This window comes from Fusarium falciforme, chromosome 10 (genome assembly GCF_026873545.1).
Source record: "Fusarium falciforme chromosome 10, complete sequence".
Taxonomy (NCBI): domain Eukaryota; kingdom Fungi; phylum Ascomycota; class Sordariomycetes; order Hypocreales; family Nectriaceae; genus Fusarium; species Fusarium falciforme.
Genome location: NC_070553.1, coordinates 463704 through 489185, shown reverse-complemented (window position 1 = coordinate 489185; position 25482 = coordinate 463704). Strand labels below are relative to the sequence as shown.

Genomic DNA, 25482 nt, shown 5'->3' with positions numbered 1-25482 from the left:
ATAATAATAAACCCTAGGTAGCCTAAACCCTATTATAACCTATAGGATAACTTATATATAATACTTATATACCTATAATATAAAGAAATCTCTTAAGTATTATATAAAGACTATTACTATAATATATATATTATAAATAAATAATAAAATAACTATTTTCTAATTTAATTACCTTAACCTAATATTAAACCTTACTTAGCCTATAAAACCTTTTAGTATAAGGTAAAAGAATAATATAAAAGATTTAATATTACTATATTATACTTTTATCCCTTAAAGGAAAAAGCTATTAGCCTAAAATAATAAATTACTATTATTATATAATAAATTATAATAAAATAAAAAGAAGTATTAAATAGAAGTTATTTTAATATAAAAGTAACCCTTTACTATAAGGAAATATACTTATAATATAAATAATAAGTATTAGCTATATATAACTAGCTAGAATATATAATAAAAAAAGGATTTAACTTCTTAAATTACTAAGGAAATGCTATTAATAAGAAATAGTATAAAGGTATTTAATTATACCTTAGAAAAGACTATAAACCTATAGATAAGGCCCTATAAGAATACGCTAACTATATCTAGCGCAGAGACCTTAATAAGGTCTACTTAGAAACCTAATAGCTAAATTATACCTATAATAATAATAAGGCTATAAAATAAAGTTATTAGGAATAGATTAATAGCTAAGTAAATAATTATAAGTATAAAGCCTATATAAATAGTAAATATAAGTTTAATTATTTAGGCTATATAATATTAAAAAACTAGATAGCTTATTTAATATAGGGTAATAGATAAATAAATAAGGATAAAAATTACCCTAGAAGGCTCTTTACTTTATAAATAAAGTATATAGGTAATATTACTTAGAACTAAAAGTATAAATTAAGAGAAAATAATTAAATACTTTAGTAAATAATAGAGCTAAATAGAATTACTTTAACCTAATAATAATAAATAGGCTTAAGCTATTATAAAGATATAAATAAATACCTTATTTAGTTAGTAACTTAGAAAAAACCCCTTTTAATTATAATAATAGTATTATTAATAATAAGATTAATTACCTTAAAGTTTTTAGTAAAAAAAAAAAAACTAAGGGATATTATTTAATATTATACTAAATAAATAATATAATCTTATACTTAGGTACTTATAATTATACTAATTTAACTTATATTTTAACTAGAGAACTAGCTAGGTCCTTTCTTTTAATAATAAGATGCCTTTTATATTAAATAATAACTTAAATATAAGATCTTAAATTTTTATTAAAGATATTAGAAAAGTTAGGTAGAGGTATATATAAGATACCTCTCTACCTAAAGGGATATAATATAAATACTATAATAAATAGAAATAATAAAACTAGCGAATAATTATATATATTATATAATAATTCTATTAATTAAAAAAAAACCTTAAATAAATTAAAAAGATATTAAAAGATAAATAACTTAAGAATATCTTATTTTAATATTAAATCTATAAGAAACTCTTTATAAAAGAACTTAAGATAGGCCTATTATTATATATATATTATAATTTAGAAATTAAGTTTATTAATAAGAAATAACCTAACTTTAATAAACTTTACTTATTTAATAAGATATAATTATTAATATTAAAGAAATACTATAAAAAAATATATTAAAAAAAATAAGTTATTTATTAGATATTTTATTATATTTATCCTAAAAAAAAATAAAAAGCTTTAATTTTATATTAACTTTAAGATATTTAATATTATTATAATTAAGGATTATATATTATTACCCCTTATTAATAAGTTAAAGGATTAATTATTTAAAATAAAATACTTTATAGCACTTAACCTTAAAGGAGCCTATAACTTAATCTAGATTAAAAAAAGATATAAATAAAAAACTACTTTTTATACTAAGTATAGATTATTTAAGTATCTTATTATGCCTTTTAGACTTATTAATATACTTATTATATTTTAATAAATAATTAATAATATACTATAGGAATACTTAGATATATTTATTATATATTACCTAGATAATATCTTTATTTTCTTTAAAATAGAAAAAAAACATATAAAATATATCTATAAGGTATTATAAATACTATAAGATATTAATTTATTAGTAAAACCTAAGAAAAGTAAGTTTTATATTATAGAGGTAGAATTTCTTAGATATATTATCTCTTATAATAAGATATATATAAATCCTAAAAAGGTCTTAATAATTAAAGACTAAAAAGAATTAACTAATATTAAGGAAATATAAGCCTTTCTTAGTTTTATTAATTACTATTATAGATTCCTTAAATAATTTAAAAAAATTATAGCACTATTAACTAACCTTATAAAAAAAAATAAAATATTTATATTTAGAAATAAGGCATAAAAAGCCTTTTATATAATTAAGAGACTTATCCTAAATAAACTAATACTTAAGATATTTAACTTATCCTAATTAATAAAACTTAAAATAAATACCTCTAACTTCGCACTAAGAGCTTAAATTAAATAATAAAATAATAAAAGACTTTTATATCTTATTATATTTTATTCCTATAAGCTATATAAAGTAGAACTTAATTATCCTATTTATAATAAAGAATTCCTTATAATTATTAATACTTTTAAGGAATTTTAGTATTACCTTCTTAAAAGTAAGTATTAAATTAAGGTATATATAGATTATAAGAATATTACCTATTTTATAAAAACCTAAGAACTTAGTAAATAATAACTATAATATACTAAATATCTCTTAGAATTTAATTATATTATTATCTATATTAAGGGAATAAAGAATAGCAAAGTAGATATTATTAGCTAATAACCCAATCTAGATATAAGAAAGATTAAAGCTAAGGAGTAATTTCTATATTTTATACTAAAGGGATACCTTAAATAGAAGTTTATTAGATAAATATAAAAGCTAATACTTTTATTAAAGCACCTTATATTTATTAAGAAATATAAATAATAGGTTATAGACTTTATTAATTATATATAAGGATATTAATAAAAAAAAGATAAATTATAAACCTATAAAGGAAAACTCTTTATCCTTAATAAAGTATTTTAGATTATCTTTAATTACTATTACTATTAAGTTATATATTATAAAAACCTAGAAGAAATAACCTAGGCTATATAATAGCACTATAATAACTATAAACTCTAGGCTAAAATATAAAAAAAAATATTTTAATATAAAAAATATTATAAAGTAGCTATATAAATAAGCTAAAAATAGACCTATTTCTTAAAAAAGAAATATAAGGAATAAATTATTTAATAATGTTATAATATAAACTATAAATACCTAGAAAAATTAATAAGATATATTAATAAATACTTCTAAGGAGACTTCCTAGAAAAATACTATAAGTAAACTAAGGATTATATTATCTATAAATATATCTAAAAATAAGGGAAAATATTAATCTATAAATAAGATAGAGTTATAGGAATACCTTATTAAATTAATATAGCTACTTATATAGTAAAATAAGGTAATTTACTCCTAAAATAAATCTAATAATATAATAAATAACTCCTAGAAAATAAAAAGATAAATAAATAATAAATTTTAGATAAACTATGCTATAAACTTATATATAAAATATATAATTACCTATTATATAGATATTAAGGAATTAATAAAACCTTAGAATAAGTTAAGATAATATTTATTTTCCCTAATATAAAAAAAATAATTATAATAATTATTAAATAATATAACCTCTATATAAAAACTAAGGCATAATACTATAAACCTTATAAAAAACTATAACTACTCCTAATTATATAATAACTATAAGACTCTATTATTATAAATTTTATTACTAAATTACCCCTATTAAAAGAACTAGCTACTAAAAACTTCTATAATAATATTCTTACTATTATAAATAAACTTATAAAATTTTCTTATTTTATACCTTATAAAGAATTAATAATAGCTAAAGAATTTATATACCTTTTTTACTTTTATATTATTAAAATATATAATATATTATTTAAAATTATTATAAATTAAGGATTATTATTTACTTTAAAATTCTAATAAAGCCTTATAAAATACTTAGGAATTAATTATAAACTCTTTTTAGCTTATTATAAGGAGATAAATAAATAAATTAAATATATAAACTAAATACTAAAATAATACCTTTAATACTATATTAATTATAAATAAACTAACTAAGTTAAGAAGCTATTAGCTATATAATTAGCCTATAATATAGTAATAAATAAAAGTATAAAGATTATATTAGCTTATATTAACTTTAGGTTTATATTAGATACCTATTAATAAATAAGAGATATAATTATTAACCTTAAAGTAATCCTTATTAGTAATTAATTAAAGAACTTATATAAAGAAATATAAATAAAACTTAAATTTATTAGAAATAAAATAATAAAATATATTAATAAAAAAAAATTAAGGGATTAATTTTTTTAAAGGAAAATATAATCTATTTTATAATAAAAAAATTAAAATAAAATAATAAAATAAAAAACTTAATTATAAATATATTAAACCTTATAAAATTAAATAAAAAATCTTAAAATATAATTATAAACTAAACTTATTACCTAAGGTTAAGCTTTATTTAATTTTTTATATTTTATTACTTAAATTAATAAAAAAAACTATTTAAATTAAAATTAATAATAAATTAAAAATAAAAGTTAATAAGCTAGAAAAATATATTATAAAAATTATTTTTAATATAAATAAAATTAATAATAAAATAATATATTTTATTAAATAAAAAAGTTACTTAGACTTAGAAAATATATAAAAACCCTTAAAATACCTTATTAATATATAATACCTTTTAAAAAACTTTTATTAATAATACTAAGTATAAGCTTATTAAGACTAATAGTATTTTAATTAATTAAATTAATAGCCCTAAAGGAATATACCTTTATAATAATAAATAATTCCTTATAGAGCTTATTTAATTCCTCTAAGGCATAAAGGCTATACTTAAAAGCTTTATTACTATGCGCTTTAAGTAACCTCTTTTATTTCTAGATATAAGTAAATTTAGCTATTACCTCCTCTAAGGTAGCCTTTACCTTAGCCTCTTTATCTTTTAGATATTTATGCTCTTAGATATTTTTTATAACTATAAAAAATCAGCTAATAGCCGCGAGGAAGTATTAATATATACTTATAAAAAGAAGCTATATTAGCCCTATTATATATAACCTTTATATTAATATAATTAAAATAATAATTAAAATAATTAAAGATTACCTTAGAAGATAAGCCTTAGTAAAAATAATAAATATAAAGTATAATTTTAGAGCTAAAAGCCTTAATATAAGTAAAAAGATCTTATATTTTAAAAAGTTTTTATAAAGAAATATACTTAGAAACTTAGCTTAATATTATATTAATAAAAAGAGATTTTTTATAAATTAGAATTACTTATTAATAATATTTAATTACTAAAATTAGTCTTAAGGATAAGATTAATAGAGGGGGAACCTTATATTATAACTATAATATAGGCTAGGCAGAGAAGTATAATAAAAATACTTTAATTAAGTAAGGGACTAAAGGGACTAAATATTACTTATATTAGTCTTAGGATTAAATATTAAATATATTAATCTTACCCTAGATTAAACCTAGAGAATATTAGTCTAAAAAAGTAACTATAAATATATAAAACTTACTTATTATACTTTCTTATATAGTAGTTACCTTAGTTATTAATATAACTTAGTTATACTTAATACCTTTAAGTATATTACTAGACGTGACTTATACCCCATTGCTTAAACTACGCCTAGCACTCTCTGCTAATATAAACCCAGCACGACCGGTTTATCCCTTGGGAATACATATAATCGTCACAAAAATAGCGCCTACTCACTAATATTAATGCGGAACGACGCCGAAGACGAGATGAGTGCCGCGAGGAACTCACCCAATATATCAGTAAGCTAGGCCCGGCTCTATTCTTAGCAACAGGCTAATGGGCTTACTATGTAGATCACAGGCTAGGCATTATCATAAAGCCTTCTGAAGTTTGCCTCACGCCTCGAGCGACTAATGTTTACTCGTGGCAACCTGTGCAAGGCAAAGAGAAGATATTCTCGGAAGCTCTTTAAGGCCGCGCTAAACAAGTTTCGCAAGGCGGCTAAGAAGACTAGCCATCCTGTCCCAGATGCATCTAAACATTAGATATCGTTTCATTCGGAGGCGCCAATTCCTCCTGCACGCGAAACAAGAAGTGGAACGGCGATTACTATTTGCATTGAGCTCACTGGTCTAGCACCTCGAACCGGCGTCAGCTGCAAAAAGAGGGTTACACCCCGAACCCTAACCACCCACGGCAGCCCAGCCATGGCGGCTTCACGGTTTCCTGGGGCCCGAGCTTCGGCCGTTGGTGGCGGTCATCCCCATGTTAGATCTCAAGAGTATCCTAAGAGACTAGCTAGACTACCTATAGGCTTAGTCAGGCAATTAAGTGATCAGCTGGATTAAATATCTTCTAACAAAGATAAGGCAAGACTTTGCCGGAGATATTTATTCCTCTTACTTAGCCGGATATATTAAAGGCTGCTATATTTATACTAATATGCTCTATATAGTTTATCATAGTAAGGGTGGCGATCTAGTATATAAGCTTAAATTTCCATGTCTAGAGATAACTTAGAGGTTAAATAAGCAACGGCAGGGGATATAGTAGTATAGTTCGTTAGAAGCGTTTCTAATAGTATAATAAGAGTCTATGACCAGGAGATATAGTATGCTCTGAGAGTATGTTAGCTCTTTTCTAAAACGGTGATTTATTAAAGACTAAACTAGAGAAATAGCAGAATCTATGCCATAGTGAACTTAAACTGAAACTTATACTACGTGGATATATTGGCCTTAAATTCGGCAATAACCTTAGCACCTAGATCCCACTTATTTACCTAAATATTTTCAAAGTCTAGTTGTTCTTACTACTTAGCCTTATATAGAGTACTTCTTCCTATATCTTACTTTAAAACCAATCGCTTAAATATGAATTCGCTCTAACCTTAAGGGTAATTCGCTTCATAGTTAGCTATAGCCCCCGTGCTAATATCTTTCTTCTTTACCTAGCTATTATTGCTCTTAGTGTAGCCCTTTTATTTAGCCTTATATTATACTTTGCTGGAGAAACACAACACACCAACCATAGCCGAAACTTGGGACGTGATTTTCTTCAGGTGACTTTCAGAAGAGGGATTTTACGCACTTCTTCGTAAACTGAATATCATATAAAATAATAAGGGCAATTAATCAATTGATAGTGATGAAGGTCATTCCCAGGAAGAAAGCCCAAAAGCTCCCCATTCCTGAATTAACCGCTGAAGAAGAAGATGATGATCAGAACGACAAAGGCCTCTGACTCCTTTTCTACATACAAGAAATTGCCTAATGGCCCAAAACGGCTTAGCACCCATTTCCTCCAACTCAGTGCCTAAGCTATAGGAAGGCGTGAGCTCTTAAGAAAGGCCTAGAGACCTAGGAGGAAGCTGCCTCTTTATATTGTCTACGTAGGTGTTATCACGACCCAAGCCGCGACGGGCGGTAAACCACTGCAGAACCACATTATATTATCTAGGGTCCTAAGAGATAGCCGTGGAATTTAGGTACTTCCGGGCGAAGTCCTCTCCCGGCTTAACTCATCGTACCTAGGTATGCTTCGCTTCCGGGCAACCTTATCAATATTTGATACTTTCCAAGATGGCGAGTTGTGGTGTTTTTCGACGAAGCTTTGATGCTTACATATGTCAATAACTGTGTTCAAACTTCTTTGCCACTGTGGCTCATGACCTCTTTTGGAGGGATCACCAAGTTCACAAGGAACTGTAATCCAGTACGCTCGGTCGGGCTGTGTTCAAACTGAACACTAGCGATATCTTGTTACAGAATGGCTGTGGAACGGTTCCAGTACGTCGAAATCCCATGGCGCGGTCATAGTCAGAGCGGTCATATCGGTCGGCTGGACCTGGTCTTGGGCCTGGTCTTGGACCACCGGGTGGTTAGAGAGAACGGGCTCGCTCGGGGTTTTTCTGCATTTTTGATGTCAGATGAAGTGCTCCCGTCCGTATCTTTGAGATGGTTATAGACCAGTACTGCTTACAGTGCCATCTTTCGGGGGATCGGGCTATATGGGAACTACCAGAGAAAGGAATCGATCCGGTCATCCAACTCCTCCGGAATGGCAAGAATCCCCAGGCAAGAGATCTTCAAACGAAAGTGAGAGTCGATATCCTCGCTGTGCTCGGTCGCGTATCCCATAAACCGGCAGAAACCTGGGGTTCTGAGGGATGTTTCAGTCAACCCTTAGCTTTGCCTAAGCAAGAAGCCCTCAAAGCATTAGGTTATATTTGATAAACCCATACTCAGAGAATCATCAAACCCTCTTCAGGTGTTATGCCAATAACAGTCAGTGGAACGAGATACGACGCGGAGGTTTCTGTCGAAGAGTTTGAATAGCGTTTCCGTCGAGATTGTAATCCGAGATAGCTAGAGAGTTATTCCCCACTATTTCCTTGGCCTGATGGGCATTGATGAAACGAAACGAGTGCATGCATCGGCTCAGTTTGTGGACTTCGTGGAATTAGAGGAAATAAGGCCAATACAAGATGAAACCCGCCAAAGACACATCAGGCACAGGATGATACTTCCCCGTGCGGGGTTTCGCATAGGGCTCTTCGGCCCCTTGTGTCTTTCAGATGTTTGCAGACGAGGACAGCCTGAATAGCGAGGTTCATCGGGTCATACGGGAGCGCCCATAAGAAAGTATTACTCCAGGTACTTAACTCCTTCGAGACGGCAAGGATCCCCAGGCAGAGGATCTTCAACCGAAAGCGGGAGTCGATATTCTCGCTGAAATCGCCCACGTACAACTTAACCAGGCTAGGGCGCCCAGAGCCATCTTTGTCTGCTGGAGCTGTGAATGACAAGGGCGTGAAGGGGAACCCTTCGGCAAGCTTGGTATGCTCCTGCCAAAGGGTTTGAATGGGGTCTATCTCATTTAGGAAGTTTCGGTCGGTGTGAATGACTACTAGGCGTTTAATGGCGGAGATATTGCCCTGGACTGTCATGTTCTCATGCCAGATGACATTGCCGCCGCAAAGCTTGCTGCGGGGCTCCGTCTTGAAGTATATGCCGTTGAAATTATCACCCCCATCGAGGTGCCCAGAATTATGGGTACCGGGCGCTCGAGTAGTTACCGGCTGGTCGGTAATGCAGAGAATCCAGCGACAGCAGAAGGGGGAGATTTGTCGGGAGGGAGAGGTTGGTTTCGAAGGAGGAGTCGGTCTTCTGGCTTTGTTATCCCATCGATAGCCGGGTTTCAACTATAATAAAGAACGCCAAGCTGGTTGAGGTTCCCCCTTCACACCTCTCTCATTCACGGCTCCGACGTTGTGAACTCCGTGACTCTTTCAAAAGAGGCTATTGGCCACGATAGCAAAGAACACAGTTACGACCCCGATATGCGATGATCGCTTCAGGCGTCTCCACCTGGCTAGGATAAAGAACCCGGAGCAGGACGGGCTGAGGGTCTGGCGCAGCTGGATCGGCAATCATGCTCCGGTCACCGTCGGAAGATGTCACCAACCGCTCAGGGCCTTCAATGTGGCAGTTCGGTGTTCTCGGATAGCCGGACATGTAGCCACCGAGACCATATTGAAGGCAAACTAACGAATCCTCCTTCCAATGTGTGTTCTCGGCGCAGGGTTTCAATCGAGTCTGTCTTGGTCGAGAAGTTTCGGCCGTTCAGTCTCTAAACGTTGGGCGGCGCGAGGTTGCCCTTCACCATCAGCTTCCTGTGCCGAATGATGTTTCCACGGCAAAGCTTACTGCTTGGTTTCGAAGTAGATTCCATTCGCATTGTCGCCCCATCCAGGTGCGCCGCGTCTTTGAGCGGCCCAGCTCCGCGACCAGTCATGAATGCCGGAGAATCCAACAAGTGCCGAAGGAATCTTGTCATCAGGGAGGTTGTGTCGTCCTTAGAGGAGTTGTCTGGTTGCCTTCGTCGGGGCGTCGAGTTCTACCCATTCGGCCTTGAACATCGCATCGCCATATTGAAAACTAATCTTCTGAATCGAGCATCACCCACGCAGATCGAGTTTGCCGCGATCAGATGTGCTTGAGAAGAGCGCAGTGGCAAGGCTTGACAATGTTTTGTCAGCTCGGCTTATCGGGTCGCGAACAAGACAATACCGGCATGGATCTGACTCGGTGGTTGGGCCCCGTTCGTTCTGGACTGAGCCCCAGCCTCAGGCCAGCTCCTTGAGAACAATTCCACCAAACAAAACAATCGGTCAAAGGACGAGGGGCGATCTTTGCGATATCTCTCTCCAGGGTAAACAAGCTCTTTGTCGTGTGAGTGACGCTCTGTTGGGACAGACAATCGCTTGGTGGCGACCTCGATATCGCATCTGTGCGTGGAAACGCGGACAATCTTCGGAGAGCCAATCAGGCGGCGACAAAACGGTCTCGGGACTGACAGGTATCTGGGGCTCGGGTACTTTGATCGGTCTCGCTTGCTTTGATCGGTTCCCTCAATGTCGTGGCTGCGAAGGATCTGTTGTCGTCTTGGCGCGTCCGCTTGTTGTCCATCCATCTGACTGAAAATCGTCGGTCATCGAGGGCTGGGTGGAAATCGTGAGGGTCGTTCGTGTCTTATCGGCGTGGGATTTCGTGCCGAGAATGATCCCGATGCTGCCACCGCCCGTCGTGATAACGTATCCTTGCGCGCGCGCCCGCTGGTGCTGGTTCTTTTGTAGGCGAGAAATCATCTGCAGTCAAGCTGAGAATCCATTTTGGGAGCGCCTCAACCATTCAGTGGGTGATGATGATGTTTACCTAAATTAGGCTGAAACGTGAGTGAAGATGTGGCTGTTCTCGAATGAAGCGACGCACGCGCTCCAATGAACTGGCACGTGACTCAAAAGCTTCGATGCAAACGAAGCTGATGAGATGGCATGAATGTGTGATCACGATTGAGGTAATTGTGCCAAAGACGACCATGTCGAATCATCTTTGGCGACCTCGGGGTTTGAAATTGTTTATTTCAGGTAGAGCCTAAGCTAACTTGGGATGGAGGATTTCCATCTGCCATCGTCCCACGCAATGAGCCTCAAACTGGGGTACTTTGAGCTATCCAAACTCAAAAGGCTAAAACGCGCGACGGTATTTGAAATGGAAGGTTTTGGGTGGTGCAGAAGCGGCCGACCTGGCCCTTTTGAATTCAGAGAACGGCGCAGTCGACAAGAATAGGGACCCTGGAGCGCCAAGAGCTAGCTCTGGCAGGCATATCCTCCAGGGGTATGCAATGCGACAGCTCACGAGGCCAAGCTTGAAGGAAGTGGATTTGAATGCAACATCAAAAGACCCCAACGTATCAGATAAGCTGTCGTTACTACAAAAGATAGGTCAAGAATGGAGTCAAGATTCTTGCACACGTGACGCTCGGGGACCATGATACGCAGCAGATTAACTGGTCCGAATCCCTGTTATCTGTCAGCACCTTATTCCGCACTTCCCAACACAACTTCCGGATTTGTCTTTGTTGCAAAAGGACAATTGCCAAAGGGGTTGGTTGGAGCGGCGCCTGCAGTATGGGGAGAGGGATTCAAAAGGTCCCTTATTTCAGCTAACCAGAAAGCTGTAGCGTAGCGAGCGAGCTGTGCGCTGCGTGCGACCAACAACCCGCACCGCACCGTACCGCGCCGACAAAGGTTCCAATTCCGCGCTGGGGTCGCAGGGGGTCGCCAAGCGCAACAAAGGTTCCCCGACGGCCGACATCCATAGCTTCTCCAGTGCTGAGTGGTCTGATTAGCAGTGTTTTGGATCGCGGAGATGGACATATTGGGAGCGAGCCCGTTGTCTTTTGCCCTGACGCGATATCGGAATGCAAGATGCAATCAAATGCTCAGTGCCGCCGAGCAACATTCTGTGTCCGCTGCGATTATCGCTGTTTCAGTGAGGCCACTAACCAGGGTAGTGCGGCGACGGCGGGGAGTCTAGATGATTATCGTCGCCGCAACACACACTCTCTTGTGTCTGCGACAAACTTGGAAACACCCTTATGTCCATATCAATGCAAAGTAACCCTCCGACGACAAGGCTGGCGATAATCCCAACGCCGGTCATTCCTCTTTCCTTGACCCTCGCCCGTCTCCTCGGTGCCACCCGTCTGGGGGTGGAGCGATATCTTGGACCCACACAGATTTTCTCAAGGCGCAACAAAAGTTCGGAGCCGACGACGATGGCCCGTTCAGGAAGCTGTTTAGACGCCGGCCCGTCTGATTCGCCAATTACCGACAGATAAGGTCCGCCGATCTAGTCCTTCGAGGTGCCATCTCCGTTCCCTGTGGCGAGTGCGTGCACATCGAAGCACGTATCCTGTAGCCGTTCCATCGTGCCGGGTCGCCGAGAGCCTTCCTCTTGTAGGACGGATTGCAAAAGGTCCCAATGCTGTTGGTGATTTGCGTGTGACCCCTTGGCCTACATGTATTCATGGGCATGTGGGTTTAAACTGCGGGTGCAACGGTGAAACCATGACTTGCCAGAGGAGATAAATAGCAAACTGATCCCCAGCTTTTTCGAAACTCATACTCTCACAGGCGTCTAATTAGTCTCTCAAGCATCCGGTAGATACCTTGCTGAGGCTTGATTATTCATCATGGCCGTCGAAACCACCAACCCGGAGGACGTTGTCGTCCAGCCGGCCTACAACGAAAAGTTCCCGCACTCGGATGTCGACCTCAAGTCTGACACTGATGGCGAGGATGAGAGGATTACAGATCTTTTCACTAGTTTTCCTATGCCCAAGGGAGTTGAGCCTGAGCCTAATCCGCTGACGGTTCGTGCCATGGTGGTTGGTATCGTCCTCGGATCGCTTGTCAACGCCTCCAACGTCTACCTGGGTATGCAACCACCTCCAAATTTTTCAGAGCTTCACTAAAACAGCTCCTACAGGTTTGAAGACAGGATTTACCTTTCCAGCCACTATGTTCGGAGCTATCTTTGGTTATGGCTTCATCCTGATGTTGACCAAGTCCTTGCCCAACGTCCCCTTTCTCGGCGGCAAATTTGGCCCTCAGGAGAACTCCATCATCCAGGCCGCTGCCACTGGAGCCGGTGGCATGTCGGGTGTCTTTGTTGCCGGTCTGCCTGCTATGTATCGCCTCGACCTCCTGTCGGATGACCCCAAGAAGGACTTTGGCCGCATCCTCACCATCACCTTTGTCTGCGCCCTCTTCGGTCTCTTCGCTGCTGTCCCTCTTCGAAAGTTCTTCATCATCAATGTCGCTCGGGAGCTTAACCTGGTCTTCCCTACTCCGACTGCTACGGCCATGACTATCCGTTCCATGCACGCTGTAGGCTCTGGTGCTGGTGATGCTATGAAGAAGGTCAAGGCTTTGGGCTACGCCTTTCTCCTTGCCATTCTCATTATCGTTGTTGGCCAGTATGCCGATGGCATCCTGCACAACTGGCACATCTTTACTTGGTAAGTTCTGACAGAACCTCAACTTGCTTCTAGTTACTAACCCACAATAGGTTCTACATCTGGGGAGGCTACTCTGTGCCTGGACTCCTGGCCATTGAGAGCTGGGGCTGGTACGTCCAGTTGACCCCTGCTTTCTTCGGCTCCGGTATCCTGGTTGGTCTCAACGCCGCCATCTCTTGGTTTGGAGGTACTGTCGTCGCTTGGGCCCTTATTGGCCCCCTCCTGGTCCACTACGGAGAGTGCATCGGCGTCATGGTTGGCGAGGGCAAGTGGGAAGGCTTGACCCGATTCAGCATCATGACTGGCGTTGACGAGCCTGGCTACGTCCCCTCTCCTCGATACTGGCTTCTGTGGCCTGGTGTCATGGTCCTCATGGTTTACAGCCTGGTCGAGTTCTTCCTCCACGCCAAGGTCGTCTGGGACGGAATCAAGTTTGCTATGCGCGAGTCTGCTCGCTCCATCAACAACAAGCTGCAGGCTCGCGGAAAGAACGTTGCCTTTTTGGAGAAGCAGGCTCGCAAGGCCGATGAGGGCAGTGGACTCGTTGAGGACTTTGCTCTTCCTGAACAACAGGTTCCTAGCTGGGTCTGGGTCGTCGGAGCCCTCGTCTTTGTTGTTGTTGCCTGCATCGTTGCTGAGCTGCAGTTCCACATGAACGCTGGTCTGGCTATCTTGGCTTGTATTCTGGGTCTGCTCTTTGCCTTCATGTCCATCTATGGCGGTGCCGTCACTGATGTGTAAGTTTCCCTTGAACGTCATGAGAGCATCTTTCTAACACTGTGTCAGCGCCCCTCTCACTGCCTCGGCCAAGGCTTCGCAGCTTGTGTACGGTGGCATCACCAAGGGCCACTACGAGGTCAAGGCTGCCCAGAGAATCAACCTGGTTGCTGGTAACATTGCCTCTGGAACCGCCGATGTTGCCAACTCGCTGGTCAGCGATTTCCGTGTTGGTTTCCTGCTCAAGACTCCTCCCAAGCTGCAGTTCTACGCTCAGGCTATGGGCACCTTTGTCTCCGTCTTCCTCGCCCCCGGAATCTTTGTCCTCTTCATGTCGGCATACCCTTGCGTCTTCAAGCCTAGCGATGATCCCGCCGATGTCTGCCCCTTTGCTGCTCCCTCCGTCAGCGCTTGGGAGGCTGTCGCCGTGGCTGTGACCATGCCCAAGATCCCCATCCCTCGATCTTCGGCCATCTTCGCCATCGTCATGGGCGTCGTCTGTGCTCTCCAGGCTGTCCTCAAGCACTTCTACCTTGTCGGCCCCCGTGAGAAGTACCGCAACTGGCTCCCCAACTGGATGTCGGTCGGTGTCGCCTGGGTCCTGGGCCCCGACAGTGGCTACGCCAACGCCGTCATGTTTGGCTCCATCACTGCCTGGTGGTGGCGCAAGTGGTTCCGCAACAACTTTGAGATGTACGCCTTTGCTGTCGCTGCTGGTCTGATTGCCGGAGAGGGTCTTGGTGGTGTCGTCAATGCTGCTCTGGAACTTGGAAAGGTCAGCGGTACTTTCAAGGGATCTGAGATTGCCCTTCCCGGTGGTACATGGTAATGAGGTTGTAATATTTGAGGACGACGGGGTGGAGCTGTTGATTAGTTGCGTAGTTGTTGATGAATGATTAACGGCCATTTAACGATGCATCGTGTTTCGTGAACTCAGTGACATCTCCAGAAGAAGCCATTAGTGACAGTACAAGGTCATTGAAAGTTGCCGATATTAAAACAACGCAATCCTTGTCGCACTAGCTTCTCATGATGTGAATGGTAATGAAGGTATGTTCTTCAGTAGTTGCCCACTAGAGAAGACGCAGTGTCTATACCATTCAACAATAACTTGTACAATAACCGTAACACCTCACTATGTAATAAAAAATGATGTTAATTTAAGAATGCGTATTTAAAACAAGCTTAAGTTCGTTATCAATAGTTGTTGGTTTTGGGGGTGCGCGTTTCTCACTTGTCGGATGAAGTGTCGGGTGACCTCCCTCTCCTGCATGTGGCTGCAGGAGACCCAGGATTGAAGAACTGGGTGTCTCATGTGCAACGTGTCTATTAATTAATGCTAATTGACACTCTCAGCAAGTCAACAATCGCATGAAGAAGCATTTCTCATTCCTCACTATCAATCACTCTAGGTTAACCCGCCACTCTTAAGCCGGCTCGGCATTGCACTAACAATTTCCCACATCCGCTCTTTTCCGTCGGCCGAGACTCAACTACCGAGCTCGGCCCACAGTGCTTCCGCGTTTCGTGGCACAAGGAAATTCTCACCGAAACATCCGCCCTCTCTCAATAAAGCATGGACGTCGATGCTGCGGAACAAGAGCCAGGGCGGTACATCCGCAGCCGCATCGCCAATGCCTGCGATGGCTGCAAGGCAAGAAAAGTAAGTTGTACACTCACTGGTGCCTGTAATGTATTGACTGGTAAGGTCAAATGCGATGGCAAATTGCCCTGCGGTTACTGTTCTCGGCGGCAGAGGCCTCATACCTGTCACTACTCGCCTCAGCGACGACGCCGCAATGGCCAATCGTTGGCATCCCTGACATCTCCTCCAGCCTCTGAGAGAGACGCCCGTGCTCATTCTACAAGGAATACCACTCCATCAACACCGGCAAATGCAGAGCTCACGAGGCCGGTATCGGCACAACCTCAAGGGATGGACGCTGAGGACGAGACTGAAGTGCCGAGAGAAGCGCGACTAGTTTGCGATGCTCAAGGAAAACTCATCTTTGTGGGAGACTGTGCCCCTCTCTCCTTTTTTCAGTCTGTCCGACAGCTTGTCACCACCAGAGTTGGCCAGAATGCCTTTGCTCCTCAGACAAGCCGTTACTCTGTGCTTGAGAACGCGCCTGCACATCAGTCTCGCCGAGTACCTGGCGATAACCGCCTTCCGAGCATCAATCCCGATGATATACCCTCGGCAGTGTCGACATATTTATCTGTTGCCACGGGGCTCGTGGATCTGTTTGACAATCGTCGATTAGTAGAAGATCTCATGCTGTGGGCGAACCTCGACCAAAAACCCGACGATGCGACTACAGTTGTAAATCTTCTAGTGCTGGCCATTGGAAGACAGATGGACAACGAAGAGCTCGCACAGGACTACTTTGAGTACGCCCGTGACAAGGCATACGCAAATCTGAGTGGCAATCTCAGTGTGACCAGCATCCAGATCTTCACCCTTATTACGTTGTACATGCTCTGTTCGTGCCAGATCAACGGAGCTTTCCTGTTCTTCGGCATCGCAGTACGAGCAGCCTACTCAGTTGGAATTCACAGAACCGAAGTCAATGCACGATTTGGGCCTGATATTCACAGGCAACGAGATCGTCTTTGGAAGAGTTTACGAGTTGTGGATCTCTTCTTGAGCACCTCGATGGGACGGCCGCCTGCAACCTCAGATGTTGATTGTACCGTGCCCTATCAAAATCCAAACGAAGGCGCAAACGAAGCCCCGGATCTCCTTAACGCGTCTGTTCAGATATTTCTCGTTCTAGAGGGAGTAGTAACAGAAATCTACTCCAGGCGGAAGATATCTCTACAACTTACCGAAGGAATATCACTCCAGCTGCGAGATTGGTCGTCTCGGTGGCTGAAGCAACTGAAAGATATCATCGCAAATCCTGAAGCCCAGGACAGAGCCCAAGCCAGCGGTGCATGTCAGGTCTTGTCGACATATTATTACGCCGTCATGCTTGTATCTCGGCCATTTCTCATGTATGAGCTTTGCCGACGGTTATCTGATACGGCGGTGTCATCAAATGGTCGATCTGCCTTGACATCTGGCAAGTCGAAACTGGCAGATGCTTGCATTGATGCAGCGAGTCTTATGGTGGATCCGATATTGGACTTGATCCAGCGAGGAATTCTCGTTGGACATGTACCTGTTCTAGTGTGAGTACCTTAGATTGCGAGAGAACTACTTCTGACTCTTCCCAGATCATGGCTGTTTGCCAGCTCCCTTGTTCTCGGGATAGGCCTTCTGGGCGGCTTTGGCCGGATACTAGAAAAGTATACGCGTATGTCCATCCACGCTTTGGATCACTGCTCAAAACATGATACACACGCAAGACAGTACTCCCTTATCGCGCAGTCACTTCTCACTGCAGCCCTCGAGTACCTCGAAAAGCGAGAACTAGCAGAGCGCCAACGACGAACTGAGAACTCAAGCCAACTCTTTGGATTGATCCCATCCGAAGCCGGGACAGATTCCACCTCCCCGGCCGTCACCGGAGACCCGAGTCATCCGGTGGCCAGCCCGGCATCCAACAGCCGGCCACGGGACTCCCTGGACCGGTCATTCCTGCAGCATAATGGACTACAAGGCGTCGGATCACCGCCATTTGGGGATCTTGATTCGGCTTTCCTAGGCTTAAGCGAGTCCATGCTGCAAACTCCTGATCCGAGTTACTGGGGCGGGCCGACGGGCATGGAAGGAGATTCCGGTTCGGCACTGAACCTGTTTGCTTTGCTAGACGCGGGGGGTGGCATAGATCTGACGCATCATCTTTGATTGTGATAGATAACGGCAATAGACTTGCATGCCTGTGAGATGACGAATCTTGTTGTTCTTCGGATCCGTATTCTGTCTTCCGAAGTGCGGACCGATAAGCGGAAGTTCGGAGAAGGGGTCCGCTTCGGTCCCCACAAGATGTTTGATACTAACCACCGAAAATGCGGTCTTTTTTCTCTATCCGAAGATGCATGATGACAAGTAGATTGGCATTTTGGGTTTGCCATTATTGGTCAATGGGATTTTTGTTGCCCATGGATAACCGAAGCGTAAGGCGATGGTATGCGGTGTGCCGATGGTGTGAACAGTCAGATTATGGCTTCAGGAGTTGGCTGCTTGGGGGACAGTGCCATACGTACAGTTCATGCTTAAAATTCAAGTGCGGAAAACGATAGTACTGGCGAAGTACAGAGAAGTTAGTATGGGAACTCAGATCGGCTCTAGCTGCTAGACAAGAGAGGTCCCTTTCTTAGGCTGGTCTATTGCCAAGCTTTGGCGAAGCCAGATACGGTCTGCTACGTAGTTTGGATAGACAAGGGCGCTAGATGTCTTCAAAACGAGTATCTCTAGCGGAAACTATGTAATGGCTTTACTTGCACAGTAGGGCTAGGCCTGGAGTTATAGTTCATCTTGGTCCATTGCTCTCTAATCTCAAGTGAATCATTACTGCTTGCTCATTATTTTAACACTACAGTCTTTGGTATCGTATGAAATCATTGGCTCAGTGCCCCCCTCAGCACCTGCATAAACTTCCACACATCCTCAAACCTCGTGTACAAAGGCACAGGCGCAACTCTGATCACGTCGGGCTTTCGCTTGTCGCAAATGACTCCGTTCTCCTCCAGAGCCTCGCTCACTCTGTCCATCAGACCTTCTCTGAGAAGGACACTCAGCTGGGTTCCTCTTTGTGCGGGATCACGGGGTGTGATGATGCGGAAGAGGGGTGTCTCGTCGGATGACTCGGAGATGATCTGGTCGAGCAGATGCTCGGCGTAGGCAGTCAGGACGAGAGCCTTTGATCGAATATCATACATCTTTGTCTTGTTGAAGACGGAGAGGGCGCCAGACAAGCTGGCCAGATCAATGGCGGAAGGGTTGGAAAGCTGGTATCCTCCTGCACCGACAGTGGGCACAAACTTGTTGTCCATGTTGAATCGGACGCTCTTGTCTCCACCATACCAGCCCATAAGACGGGGTCGGTACGTGGGCTTGCCAGAGTCGTCCTTGAACTCGACCTTGCCGTGCTTCTCGTGGACGTAGGCTCCGGCGATGGAACCAGGGCCGGCGTTGATGTACTTGTATGTGCACCAGCAGGCAAAGTCAACGTTCCAGTCGTGCAGCTTAAGCTCGACGTTTCCGGCGGCGTGGGCCAGGTCCCAGCCCACGACGATTCCCCTTTCTTGGGCGTAGGCGGTGATTCGGGGGATGTCGAAAAGTTGGCCAGAGTAGTATTGAATACCAGGAAGAAGAAGCAGAGCAGTCTCCTCGGCGTGCTCGTCAATAGTAGCCAAGATCAAATCCGTTGTCATGATAAAATCCTCGTTGGGGTGGATCTTGACCATGCTCTTCTCAGGATCCAGTCCATGCCAGACAACCTGACTCTCAATAGCGTAGTGGTCACTGGGGAAGGGCTTCCACTCGAGGATGATCTTGTGGCGCTTCTCATTGGGCTTGTAGAAGCTGGCCATCAAAAAGTGCAGGTTGGCTGTCAAGGTGTTCATGATGACGATCTCACTAGGAGAAGCTCCAACGATATCAGCAGACTTGATGGCGCAGTCCTCGGCCATGTCCTGCCAAGGTGTCAATGGGGAGTTGCCCATTGCGCTGAAGTGGCCGTTGACACCAATGGATGCCCATGTCTCCAGCTGAGCGTTGAGATACTCTCGTACTGCCTTGGGCTGAGCACCAAGGGAGTTGCCAACAAAGTAGAGGCACTGCTCAGAGTCGTCCTTTGATCCGTTGTGGCCATTGCTGTGACTGTTGGTACCGTTAGTGCCATTGGAAGAGGCACCATGGGCTAGATTGGGTCAGCTAGTCTCAAGACTTGACTCGGCACAGCTACTTACAAGGAATCGATCCATCCAAGGCCTTCTTCTTGAGAGATCTCTTTGTGGGGATGACAAACTCATCCCGAAGATGGCTTAGCTTGTCCTGAGAGTCGAGATGACGGGCAAACTCTAACGAATTGGCATCTTGCGGGAACTTGGGGGAGGCTCCGCTCCGTAGGCGATCGACGAATCCTGACAACTCCATAGTGAATTGAGTGTGGTAGCAGGTAAGGGTAGTGAGAATGACTTGAGATGGCTGATGATGGAATCGTACGACTGGCCTTGGAGCATGGGATTGCGAAATCACTTTATGTTCCGTCGAGCCCCATCTCGGTCGCTTCCGGTATCTACAAAGATGCCCGGGCGGATGTGCGGAAGACCCACATCCGAAGTTCCGTCTTCCGTGCCCCGTAAAGTGGACGTCATCATGTCCATTTTGAGCAAACTGCAGTAACTGATTGGTCAATGGATGTCATTCTCAATTGCCCGCATGATGCCGGAACGGAAGATGCGGATCCATTTTCTTACGAGAACCGGGCAACGGATGTGCAAGACAAGGCGGATGGAGGAACGGGGCGGATGTGAAAACAGGGCAAAGTTCGAGAACAAGGCGGATCACACGGAGACGGAAACAATGCCCCCATGGGAACAATTAACTCTATTTTAGACCTGATGTCGACGCTTTATCTGATCAATTATCCTTCAACACCATCACTTGCAAGTCCAACAAAGCCAAGACGCCACTTCCCGCCTTTGACTTGCTCTAGTTTACACGACATCGCCTCTGTACTACTCCAGCTTTACAATGTCGCCTCACGCAGTACCACACCAGATCCATCGGATCAAGCCAACCGCCGAGTTGAAGGAGTTTGCTGTATCCAGCAATGCCTTTCTCCCAGAGCATAGCCCTCTGAGGCAACTACCCGACCCCTACTATGAGCCTTGGGAGCTCATCATCCAGCATCTTCCAGCGCTAGTCGAGAATGGCATTAGAAGAGCAGTTGATCAACTCCCCGTGCTCTCCACAGACCGACTCCGGTCAGAGGCAGAGTGGCGGAGAGCATACTCTATCATGGCTTTCTTGACACATGCCTACGTCTGGGGTGGTGAGAAGCCCGCACAAGTAAGCAAAAAAAAAAAAAGTGTCTCGTCTTTAACTGTGATGTACTAACCATTCCCAGATCCTACCCCCTCAAATCACAGTCCCTTTCCTCGAAGTCTCGAAGCATCTCGAACTCCCCCCTGTTCTCACATACGCCGCCGCCAACCTCTGGAACTTTTCCTGCTCAGGCAACGACTTTTCCGACCTCAGCAAACTCGACACTCTTCATACATTTACCGGAACTGAGTCTGAATCATGGTTCCTGCTCATTAGCGTGGCGATGGAGGCCAGGGCTGGAGGCATCATCCCCCGCATGATGGAGGCCCTCGAGGCTGTCAAGACAAGAGACTACGATGTCATTGTCTCTGCGCTCCAAGAACTTAAGGAATGCATTGATGGCGTTGGTGTGCTTCTCGAGAGGATGTATGAGAAGTGCGACCCAATGACCTTTTACTACAAGATCCGACCATTCTTGGCTGGAAGCAAGAACATGGAGTCTGCCGGTCTACCAAGGGGTGTCTTCTACGATGAGGGTGATGGCAAGGGCGAGTGGAGACACTTGCGAGGTGGAAGCAACGGACAGAGCTCTCTCATCCAGTTCTTCGATATCGTGCTTGGAGTTGAGCATATCACAAGCGGCAACAATACCGAGGTGAAGGGCGAGAAGAGCTACCACGATATTGTCAAGGAGTACATGCCCGGTCCTCACCGCCGTTTCCTCACTCATATTGCCCGCATGGGAAGCATCCGAGAACTGGCTCTCCTGCCTCCTACGACAGAAGGACAGCACCGCCTCCAGGAAGCATTCACATCCGCAACCGATGCACTGAGCAAGTTCCGGAACAAGCACATCCAGATCGTCACAAGATACATCATCCTTCCCTCCCGACAAGGAAGTAAGGAAGGACCCCAGAACCTCGCCAGCTCTTCGTCGAGAAAGGCTGGAGAAGAGTTGACGGGAACTGGTGGTACCAAGCTGGTGCCTTTCTTGAAGCAGTCGAGAGATGAGACCATAGTTGCAGGAAACTTGGAAAAGCAATAGATGTTGGATTTTTTGTGAGTCGAGACTCAACGTCTTGGATATGAATTTGGATAGAGAAGATACCTTGAGCGCATAAGCGTAGCCCTGTGGCTTTTCATTAATTAGAGAATTTCAACAAGCATTTCGTTTGCAACATTATCACAATGAGTTGCCTGTTCGATACCAGCTTGAAAATCAGTATCTGGCTCAAATACCACCAGTAACCCAGTTTTGCTTGACTAGGCGCTCAACATCCAGTAGGTTATCGAGTTATGTATGGCCGCTTGTAGTGTGGATTCTGTCGACAGTTTAGACGGGATCGGTCATAAAGGGGTGAAGGTACAGTGTAATATTAGGGCTATTTAAGCATGATGTTTGTTAATGGTTATGACTTTATTGTGTCAATGCAACTATGAAGTTGGGTGATAGCATTGTATTATCTGTTGCTCTTTTCATCAGTGACGTCTCCAAAAAGAGGTCATCAGCTACAACAGCAAAAAGTGCTCTCTTCGGACCTGGCACTGGATCTCTTAGACCTGAGACAGAGCTTTAGGTGAACACTTCAGTCACAGAACTTGAGCAACACGATCTGCACGGCTTGGATACTTAACGGGGGCCGACTTACTCACTTGGGCATTTAGTTTCAAGTTCACTTGCAGATGATCTGAGAACAAAAGATGATGATGTACAGCATAGATAACGCTATGCGGGTAGTATATTGGGCTCTGAATTATGTACAGAAAGTCTCTGAATTGTAATTTACATCTCACTTCCACAAATCCTCCTAGCCGGAAAGTCCAAGTGACAACCAGGCTTTAAAATCTTTCAAAAGCTGCAGCTTAGAAGAAGGCACGGGCGTGGCGGCGGGCCTTCTTGGAGCCGGCGTTGGCGCGGAGCCAGTCAATGAAGGTGTCAAGGGTGAAGGTCTCGGGGAGCTCAGAGCCGCTGCCAGTGGAAGGCTCAGTCGGCTCGGAGGGCTCAGAGGCGGGCTGAGTGGCGACGGGAGCCTCGGGGGCAGCCGAGCTAGCGGCGTTGCCCTGGACGGAGGTGGCAGTGGGCTCAGCGGGGACGATGGCGGAGGTGACGAGGCTGGTAGGAGCAGAGATAGGGGTCTCGGGAGCGGGGACAACGGGGGAGGCGACGGTGGTGTTGGCAGGGATGGCGGGAGCAGCGCTGGTAGGGCTGCCGGAACCAGAGCCGGAACCAGAGCCGGAACCGTACAGAGCGGGGCCGGGGATCTCGTAGCTCTTGATCTCGCCATAGGGGTTGAACTTGATGCCAGCGTCGGTGGCAGAGTACAGCTCAGTACCCAAGACACCCTCGGGGTTGTCAGAGCCGCCGCCAGTGATCTCAATGTTGAAGCACTGGGGGTAGTTCTGGGCGCCGTTGGCCTCTCCAGCACCGTGCATGGCAATGATCTCGTGACGGAAGACGTAGTTGCCGGAGGCGAGGGTGGTAGGGACGGTGGTGACCCAGGTGTTGTTGTTCTCGATGAGATCAGTGGCAGCCCACTTCTGAGCAGCGATATCGATACCGCCCTCGTCGATCTTGACCCACTTCAAGGTAGAAGGGTCAGCGGCGGAGCATTCACCGGCGCACTTGGCGACGTAGGTGAAGACAGGACCGAAGTGGCTAGTTGACATGTTAGCTTCTCATACACTGCATATCAGGACACCTAGATCGAACCTCTCGGGCCATGCCGACCATTCAAAAGCCACTTCACCGCCAGCCTTGACGGAGACAGAGGTAGCACCGGGGGCGCTGTTCTTGTGGCAGTTGATGTCGACGGTGCCATAGGCATCGGGGGCGACAAAGCCGTTGTCGAGGTTCTCAGCAGACCAGGCAGCAATCTCGGGAACATTGCCACCGTTCTGCTTGGCGTAGTAGTAGTCAAGCTTGTAACCACCGTAGTAGGTGCCGTCAACCTTGATACCGGTGACAGTGCCGTGGGCGAGGGCTGTGGCGGCGAAAGCGCCAACAAGAGCAGCAGCGGACTTGAAAGACATGGTGATGGTTTTGGTTGGAAAGAGTGAGAAAGTGATTGTAATTGGTTAAAAAGTTGTTGTATTTGGGGAGGAATAGACCAGCTTCACACAGTGAAGGAACGAATGGAAGAATGATGGTAAGAAAGAAAAAAGAATGTATGAGACTTGGAATGCAAAGACAGAGCTGAGGAGCACAACACTCTATTCGGCCATAACGACCTCTTTATATACCATTGAGAAACATGTTTTTTGCCTCTGAGGTTGCAGAAAACGGAGAAGTTGGACATGTTTCGTCTGCCAGGGAGAAACTAAATTCAGAGTGGTGGAATTCACGTTTCGTCTCATCTCCGTGGAGACAGAGACTCTTTTGGGCGACAGCGCCGGGCCAAGACGGCAGGGGTATCAAGCCTCAACGCAACTCCAAGCGCGCGGCAATTGGAAGATTGAACAGATTGAGTCCGCCACCAGCTTGGACAAGCTAGCCGAGTTTCAGGTACGGGCGGCGGAAACAAGGGATGCACTGTCAAAAGATTTTTGCTCGAATCTCATCTTGTCTTTTACAAGCCCGGGACCCGTTGACGTGCGCCAAGGGAGTAACTGTAATAGGGTTAGGAGATGGAAAAACTTGGTTTGCTTCTTTGTTTAAGCTTGTATTTAGTGAGCTATGATGGGACCCTAGATGACCATCCGGTTGGTTCTCGACGTATGGCCAACGCAGCATACCTTGTCAGCTTCAATCTGCAAAGCAAGGACTTGCAGGAGTCGAGTGAAGCCATAGGAGGAACGCATTTGTCCTTTACAGAGTCTGTAGATGTCGCATTGGCAAAACATTTGGGAGCGCTTCTTCTACACATGCTCATTGGGCATTTCTCACGTCATTCAACTCCTTATCCATCAATAAGCACTTGGCGTTGACCTTGGCCGACCAAGGTCGCAAAAGAGGGAAGCATCCCGACACTGGTACCTTGCATTAGGTGAGGCGCCAGGGGGCGGCGAGGACGCAAGGGTTGTCCCTTTCAAGGGGTTGCGCGGGGAGATCTCAATTGGCATGGTTCAAGCGATTCCGAGTTAGCCCGCAATGCCGGCAGGGGCAGAAAAGGGATGAAGGAGAAACTTGACAGCTACCCTGTTTCTTTCAATGGAACAAACGGCATCGAAACATGCAGCGTTTTTGAGGCATTGAAAGGTGGCGGTTAGCGAAAGTCACGATTGGCGATCGACGGCTAATAGACGATAGATTGAGGCTACAGTCCGATTAACTTTAAAATGCCAATTCACACGTGGAG

General features: G+C 43.3%; 5 protein-coding genes across 5 annotated transcripts; 3 read left to right on the top strand and 2 right to left on the bottom strand.

Moving 5' to 3' along the window:
* Positions 1-12702: 12702 nt before the first annotated feature.
* NCS54_01208100 (Hypothetical protein) lies at positions 12703-15076 on the top strand (the record flags this gene model as incomplete). Its single annotated transcript, XM_053157330.1, has 4 exons — positions 12703-12946; positions 12999-13530; positions 13581-14267; positions 14317-15076. The coding sequence occupies 4 exons, from the start codon at positions 12703-12705 to the stop codon at positions 15074-15076; spliced, it is 2223 nt and encodes a 740-aa protein (XP_053013305.1).
* A 747-nt stretch (positions 15077-15823) lies between these two features.
* On the top strand, positions 15824-18040 carry NCS54_01208000 (Zn(2)-C6 fungal-type domain-containing protein; the record flags this gene model as incomplete). Its single annotated transcript, XM_053157329.1, has 3 exons — positions 15824-15910; positions 15956-17421; positions 17467-18040. The coding sequence occupies 3 exons, from the start codon at positions 15824-15826 to the stop codon at positions 18038-18040; spliced, it is 2127 nt and encodes a 708-aa protein (XP_053013304.1).
* A 713-nt stretch (positions 18041-18753) lies between these two features.
* Positions 18754-20347, bottom strand: NCS54_01207900 (Kynureninase; the record flags this gene model as incomplete). The annotated part of the gene is made up of 2 exons (XM_053157328.1): positions 20107-20347; positions 18754-20057 (listed from the first exon to the last, which is right to left on the bottom strand). Exons 1-2 carry the CDS (start codon positions 20291-20293, stop codon positions 18754-18756), a joined length of 1491 nt encoding a protein of 496 aa, XP_053013303.1. The 5' UTR covers positions 20294-20347.
* A 546-nt stretch (positions 20348-20893) lies between these two features.
* On the top strand, positions 20894-22232 carry NCS54_01207800 (Hypothetical protein; the record flags this gene model as incomplete). The annotated part of the gene is made up of 2 exons (XM_053157327.1): positions 20894-21211; positions 21270-22232. The coding sequence occupies 2 exons, from the start codon at positions 20894-20896 to the stop codon at positions 22230-22232; spliced, it is 1281 nt and encodes a 426-aa protein (XP_053013302.1).
* An 818-nt stretch (positions 22233-23050) lies between these two features.
* NCS54_01207700 (Hypothetical protein) lies at positions 23051-24217 on the bottom strand (the record flags this gene model as incomplete). Its single annotated transcript, XM_053157326.1, has 2 exons — positions 23051-23843; positions 23898-24217. The coding sequence occupies 2 exons, from the start codon at positions 24215-24217 to the stop codon at positions 23051-23053; spliced, it is 1113 nt and encodes a 370-aa protein (XP_053013301.1).
* Between the last annotated feature and the right edge of the window lie 1265 nt (positions 24218-25482).